Source organism: Grammomys surdaster, unplaced genomic scaffold (genome assembly GCF_004785775.1).
Source record: "Grammomys surdaster isolate TR1022 unplaced genomic scaffold, NIH_TR_1.0 149, whole genome shotgun sequence".
Taxonomy (NCBI): Eukaryota; Metazoa; Chordata; class Mammalia; order Rodentia; family Muridae; genus Grammomys; species Grammomys surdaster.
The window spans coordinates 9,331,826-9,339,400 of record NW_021604607.1 but is presented as its reverse complement, the minus strand read 5'-3'; the positions used below and the strand labels follow the sequence as shown (position 1 = coordinate 9,339,400).

The 7,575-nt window shown below is 41.8% G+C and overlaps 1 protein-coding gene across 2 annotated transcripts in view; it reads left to right on the top strand.

Annotated features, from left to right (window-relative positions):
* Nucleotides 1-7,575, top strand: part of Plekhh2 (pleckstrin homology, MyTH4 and FERM domain containing H2) — a 96,168-nt gene that overhangs the window by 73,074 nt on the left and 15,519 nt on the right. For both annotated transcript variants that reach the window (XM_028765117.1, XM_028765116.1), the window contains one exon: nucleotides 4,277-4,374. In XM_028765117.1, the coding sequence (XP_028620950.1) occupies nucleotides 4,277-4,374 (98 nt within the window). The remainder of the gene's footprint in view (nucleotides 1-4,276; nucleotides 4,375-7,575) is intronic.

Genomic DNA, 7,575 nt, shown 5'->3' with positions numbered 1-7,575 from the left:
AGGGGTTATGGGACTATTTAGATGGTTTATCTGCTCCTGGTTTAACTTTGGTACCTGGTATCTGTCTAGGAAATTGTCCATTTCATCCAGGTTTTCCAGTTTTGTTGAGTATAGGCCTTTGTAGTAGGATCTGATGATTTTTTGAATTTCTTCAGTTTCTGTTGTTATGTCTCCCTTTTCAGTTCTGATTTTATTAATTTGGATACTGTCTCTGTGCCCTCTGGTTAATTTGGCTAACAGTTTATCTGTTTATCTATCTTGTTGATTTTCTCAAAGAACCAGCTCCTGATTTTATTGATATTTTGTATTGTTCTTTCTGTTTCTATTTGGTTGATTTCAGCCCTGAGTTTCATTATTTTCTGCCTTCTATTCCTCCTGGGTGTATTTGCTTCTTTTTGTTCTAGAGCTTTTAGTTGCGCAGTCAAGTTGTTAGTGTGTGCTCTTTCCAGTTTCTTTATGTAGGCACTTAGAGCTATGAGTTTTCCTCTTAGCACTGCCTTCATGGAGTCCCACAAGTTTTGGTATGATATGTCCCCGTTTTCATTGAATTCTAAAAAGTCTTTAATTTCTTTCTTTATTTCTTCCTTGACCAAGACATCATTCAGTAGAGAGTTGTTCAGTTTCCATGTGCACGAGGGTTTTCCATTGGTTTTGTCATTATTAAAGACCAGTCTTAGTCCGTGGTGATCTGATAAGATGCAAGGGATTATTTAAATCTTTTTGTATCTGTAGAGGCCTGTTCTGTGACCAATTATATGGTCTATTTTGGAGAAGGTACCATGAGGTGCTGAGAAAAAGGTATATTCTTTTGTTTTAGGATGAAATGTTCTATAGATGTCTGTTAAGTCCATTTGGTTCATAACTTCTGTTAATGTCAAAGTGTCTCGGTTTAGTTTCTGTTTCCATGATCTGTCCATTGCTGAGAGTGGGGTGTTGAAATCCCCCACTATTATTGTATGAGGTGTAATGTGTGCTTTGAGCTTTAGTAAAGTTTCTTTTATGTATGTAGGTGCCCTTGCATTTGGAGCATAGATGTTCAGAATTGAGAGTTCACCTTCATAGCTTTTTCCTTTGATGAGTATGAAGTGTCCTTCCTTATCTTTTTTGATTAATTTTGGATGAAAGTCGATTTTATTTGATATTAGAATGGCTACTCCAGCTTGTTTCTTGGGACCATTGGCTTGGAAAATTGTTTTCCACCCTTTTATTCTGAGGTAGTGTCTGTGTTTGTCACTGAGGTGCGTTTCTTGTATGCAGCAAAATTCTGGGTCTTGTTTGTGTATCCAGTCTGATAGTCTGTGTCTTTTTATTGGGGAATTGAGACCATTGATGTTAAGAGGTATTAAGGAAAAATGATTGTGGCTTCCTGTTATTTTTGTTATTAGATGTAGAATTATGTTTGTATAGTTATCTTCTTTTGGGGTTGTTGGAAGATTACTTCCTTGCTTTTTCTAGGTTGTAGTTTCCCTCCTTGTGTTGGTGTTTTCCATCAATTATCCTTTGAAGTGCTGGGTTTGTGAGAAGATACTGTGCAAATTTGGTTTTGTCATGGAATATCTTGGTTTCACCATCTATAGTGATTGAGAGTTTTGCTGGATATAGTAATCTGGGCTGGCATTTGTGTTCTCTTAGGGTCTGTATGATGTCAGTCCAGGCTCTTCTGGCTTTTATAGTCTCTGGTAAGAAGTCTGGTGTAATTCTTATAGGTCTGCCTTTATATGTTACTTGACCTTTTTCCCTTACTGCTTTTAGTATTTTTTCTTTGTTTTGTGCATCTGATGTTTTGATTATTATGTGACGGGAGGTATTTCTTTTCTGGTCTAGTCTATTTGGTGTTCTGTAGGCTTCTTGTATGTTTATGGGCATCTTGTTCTTTAGGTTAGGGAAGTTTTCCTCAATAATTTTGTTGAAGATATTTACTGGCCCTTTAAGTTGGGAGTCTTCATTCTCATCTATACCTATTATCCTTAGGTTTGGTCTTCTCATTGTGTCCTGGATTTCCTGGATGTTTTGAGTTAGGAGTTTTTTGCATTTTGCATTTTCTTTGACAACTGTGTCAATATTTTCCACTGTATCTTCTGCATTTGAGATTCTCTCTTCTATCTCTTGTATTCTGTTGGTGATGCTTGCATCTATGACTCCTGATCTCTTTCTTAGGTTTTCTATCTCCATGGTTGTCTCCCTTTGAGCTTTCTTTATTGTTTCTATTTCCATTTTCAGATCCTGAATGTTTTTGTTTAATTCCTTCTTTGTGTTTTCTTGCATTTCTTTAAGGGATTTCTATGATTCCTCTTTAAGGGCTTCTACCTGTTTACTTGTACTCTCCTGTATTTCTTTAAGGGAGTTACTTAATTCCTTCTTATAATCTTCTATCATCATCATGAGAAGTGATTTTAATTCTGAATCCTGCTTTTCAGGTGTGATGGGGTGTCCAGGGCTTGGTATATTGTGAGAACTGGGTACTGATGATGCCAAGAAACTTTGGTTTCTGTTGCTTATGTCCAGATGTCTCTGTGGTCTTATGATCCTAATCTCCTGGGTGGAAGAACTCCTGGGACTCAGGCCACCTCTTGGATCTGGAAATTCTTCTGCTCTGGGTGCAGTGGTTCCTCTAGGATGGCTCAGGATATGATGTCTCACAAGTGCAAACCACCTTGGTGTCTGCTGCTCTGAGTGCAGTGGCTCCTCGGCTGCTCTGAGTGCAGTGACTCCTCTAGGATGGCTCAGGATTCAGTATCTCCACAGGAGCAGACCAACTCTGTGTTGGCTGCTCTGAGTGCAGTGGTTCCTCTAGGATGACTCAGGAGTCAGTATCTCCACAGGAGCAGACCAACTCTGTGTCTGCCCCAGCCCAAAGGACCAGGAAGGGGCGGAAGGGAAGTGGAATTTCGGAGGGGCGGGGTTTGGGTAGCTGCTGTGTCCTGAATGTCCCTGGCTCCCAGATGTATCTCTGGGGCTTAGGGAGTGAGATGGGGTTCTTACTGGCTGCTCTGAGTGCAGTGGCTCCTCTAGGATGACTCAAGATTCAGTATCTCCACAGGACAGGAGCAGACCAACTCTGTGTCTGCCTCAGCCCAAAGGACCAGGCAGGGCCATAGAATTCTTAATATGCCACCTGTGCACATAAACTCTGCATTAAGAGAAGAAAACAAGCTACAATTGTTATGATAATCTAAATATTAGGGAACTAAGAATAGTGGGCAGGCAAGATGGCCCAGTGGGTGAAGGTGTTTGCAGCCAAGCCTGTCAAACCCTGAGGTGGATGCCCGGAACCCACATGGTGGAAGGAGAGAATTGACTCCCACAAGATGCCCTTTGACCTCCATGCATGTATACACAAATAAACAAATACAAAACAAACAAAAAACAGCAACAAAAAGAAAATTTGGGAGGCCCATCCCCTTTCGTTCATCACTAGTTCACAGCAGGTTTTTGTTATCCTGAGGGCTAAGTGGGATCCTGGAGGTGGGGGTGAGGGTGGGGGACACAACACTAATAAGGCTTCTGCTCTGGGGATCTTCAGTTTGCTTAGAAAAGAACAGATTTATATTCTGATAATCTTGCCTCAAGTTGAAGGTGGCAAGTGTTTTAAGAGGCTGTGACCCTCTGCATAGAGGGAACTTCAACGTTAGGCCTATGGGGAGATCCGAACTGTTGTGGGGGGTTGGGGGAAGAACCAATGAAAATAAATAGAGATACTTTAAACATCTTTTCTATCTCATGCTGAAAAGACAACAGAACCCACAAGGTTTTCATGGGCTGATGGCAACAGTTAGAAACATGGAATTACTCAGCTGAGGGAGCTCAGAGACGTCGCCCATTTATATTATACAAGTGAGGAAACAGGGAGAAAGGACTTTGCTGCACCAAGCAGCTAGCACTGAGTGGCGAGCACTCTTGTCTCAGACTTCTTTGGGGTACCTTGTTATTCCAATCTTGATAAATTCACTAGGTGGAAAAATTGCTTCTTCAGAGACCAAATCATGAAAAAAACTCCCTGGAATCTCTTTGTTTCCAGCCCCATGCAGTCCTGCCTTACGATTCCTTTCTGGGTAAAAAATGCATGGCCACATTCCAAAGTTAGTGTGTGTCCGACTCAACAAGGGAACCAAAGGAACAATGTAAAATGAAATCCTAAACTCAGAGCTCTACAAAGCTAAAGCTGACAACACTGGAGCGAATGTGGTTGGTTTGTATGGACCCACAGGTGCTCTAGTCTTTTTAAAGTGTTGATTTTAAAATTCCCATGGATCTCCGTTTTCTGTTTCTTTTCTAGATCTGTGACATCATTTCTAAATGGGAGCAGGCATCCAAAGAGCAGCAGCCGGGGAAGTGTGAGGGCAGCAGAACGGTCCGTCTGACTTACAAAAACAGGTGTGCAATGCTGGATCTGAACACCAGAGCTGAGTGTGTGGCTGTGTCCCAACCACGGACCCTCGGGCCAGCCTCCTATTCACTGGCCTTGAAGGCATAATGTTCACATGTGTGCTTACTTTTCTATAATAACTTAGTTCTGGGAGAAACTACCACATGAGATTTTGATTCTAATTATTTTTCTTTCCTAGTCCTGTCTCTGTCTCTCTCTGTCTCTCTGTCTCTCTGTCTCTCTGTCTCTCTGTCTCTTTCTGTGTGTGTGTGTGTGTGTGTGTGTGTGTGTGTGTGTATGTCGTTCTCTCACCCTCTCCCATCCACCCCTTCGTCTTTAACTGTAAGCTGGTTGCTTAGATAGATACTCAATATAAAATGGTATAATGGTGTTAGGAACAGACATAGCACCAGTCTCTGACCTTTTGGAATTTCCTAGTTACTAAGGATGACAGTAGCTAAGGTATACATTAAGCTAGCTCAGCTCCATGGAACCATAGACCCACAGTCACACCTAGGCTGGAGACGTCTGCAGTGTTGATGCTAAGTTCAGGAAATGGCTGACAGTGGGAACTTTAAAAACTCTCGGAGAGGGTGGCTAGCACCCGTGGAGGGAGGCTCCTGGTCTGTGTCAAGAAAGCACGAGCCTTCTTAGCAGATGAAATTATAACACACTTTGACATGTGGTCAGAAACCCCATTTTCTTTCTTTTTCAAATACTTTTCCTTAACCGTTTTTGGCAGAAGCTGACATGAACTGTCGTCCACCTTACATTACATGGATCTCCAAAAAAGAGGTTTTTCTATTTTTTTTAATCTCATAGCTCATAAATTAATCTATAAAACATCAGGCCAAGAACCTGGTAGAATTACTGGCATAATGTTGAATTCTTTTAGAATTGCCTTTGGAAGGTCTTCAGAGACTCGACATTGGAATGTCAGAAGTGGAGGCATTATATAATACAGAAAGAGCATAACAACCTTTCATCTAGTTCAACATTTCTTTTTCTGATAATTTATCCTACAGAAATACCCACATAAATGGACAGAATATTCCACTGTGGCCCGGGATCTTTCCATAATTTTAGAATAGTGAAAAATAATGAGAGGGCTTGAATATTCATCAATAAGAACATGGTTGGACTGAGGTGATAAAGTCATATTGTAGACTCCACCTTGGACACTCAGCCTCCAAGGTCTGGTGATGGTGACCTTCGATTGAACAGACGCCTTTTATATGACCAATGCTAGTTGTCATCTGTCCGAGCCTCTTCATTCAGGAGCTTGTGAGCTGGGATGACTGCCCATCTTGTGGACAGCTAGGTGACCATGATGGTAGTCTAGTTTGCAGTCTGTTGCTCTGATAAATATCACAATTGAGAGCATATTGAGGAGGAAGGGGTTTATTTTTATCCTATAGGTTATAGTCCATCATCAAGGGAAGTCAGGCAGGAACTCAATGCAAAGAGCTTGAAGTTGGTCACTGGCCCCTCTCAGACTCTCATTCAGCTAACTTTCCTATAGGGCCCAAGCTCATCTGCCCAGGGTTGACACCATTCACAGAGAGCTGAGCCCTCCTGCAGCAATTAGCAATCAAGAAAAATGCCCCATGGCCATGCTCAGATTAAGTTTTCTCTTCAAGTGTTTGACAGCCAAGATTAGCCATCGCAGTTGGTATCCATGGTCTTAGGTCATCCAGTCCTCGAGATCTCCCTTTATAACTACTCCATATTGTGTAAGGTGGTTTTCCAGGCTGTCCCTTGTCCATTTTGCAAGTAGCTATTGACTTGACTTTGAGGGTGTAAGATGATTGCGCCCTGAGTGGATCCTTGGACATTATCCACCCAGCCCTACCCACAGAGCACAGGCCGAAAAATGACTTTTTCCTGGGAATAGGAAGTGTACCCCTGAGAATTTACTGAGGTGAACTGAGACTTTTGGGTATATTAGAATCATGTCATGATAATTCTATTGTTGTTTCTGTGGATGGCAGCCTTCATATGTGGCTGTTTCGTGACTAGCAAAGGCAGCAGGCTAGATGCCTGCTAAACCCTTGGAAGTCTGCATTTTAGCAGCGTCCGATGGTTCATACACTCCTGAAGCCTGAGAAGAACCTATCTGAAAGGTCACATTTTGCCATCTCCATCTGTTGAGCTCTTTGTGGTTATGTCGAAATTCAGTTTGACTTTGTTGGAACAAAATGGGAAGACCACCATGTCTAAGGCAGTTCTAATAATTAATACCTTAGACTTGATTAACACATTCCAATTCTGGTTACAAGGGCCACAGCTGGAATTAAAATGAAATTTAGGTGAAATGAACAAAGGCCATTTGAAATACCTACAAATAAGAATGCCTTTAAGGCTACGCCACTAGAAAAGACCAAGACCGAGGTGGTAGTGTGACGAAACCACATTGTTTAAACAACAGACAACTCTAAACAAGGGCATTGGTGTTTATCAGTCTGCACAGCCCAGAGAGCCATGGCTATGAGAAAAATCGCTGCTTCTAAACATGGCCACACTTTGGCATGTTTATAAATAGCTTAGACAATGAGCCCTAATTTCCAGTGACACAATCGGGAGGGAACTAGCTGTGACCTGTCGTGCTGCCAGGGATCTATCTGATTCTTCCTCTGCCAACTTGCTTTGTAATGACTAAAATACTGATTTTTCTTCATCATGGAATCTTAAGTTTATATTTAGCAAGTTATGGAATTTTAATTATTTGGACTCAGGGATCAAAGGTCTAATTAATTGCCTTTGAACATCCTCTCAGACACAATCACTTGGAAACTAGTATGTGAACTCTACTTGTATGAAAAGTACAAGTTTGCTTTATCGCTGGGTGCTTGCAGAAGTCAAGGTGTGGCTTTAACAACGCAAACTGGCAAGGGTCCCCTGAGAGGAACACTCTTCCTCCTCCTCCTTGAAATCAAAGCTTATTTTTGGTAGACCTTTGTAGTTGCTGTTTTCTGCCCCATGTCCATAGTCTGACATTCCTAACTGTTAGAGCACTCGCATCAATTGGCTTCTAAGGTGAAAGGGTTTTGAGAGACCATTTAGCTTATCTTGTTTCGAGTGTTAAAGATTCCAGAATCAAAACTTTTTTCTTAATGATGGGAATCTCAATGTGTAACCCAGGTTGGCCCTGACGAATGTGCACATGTCTGCTGAGTGCAGGGATTGCAGGTGTGCACCACCAGGTCTGG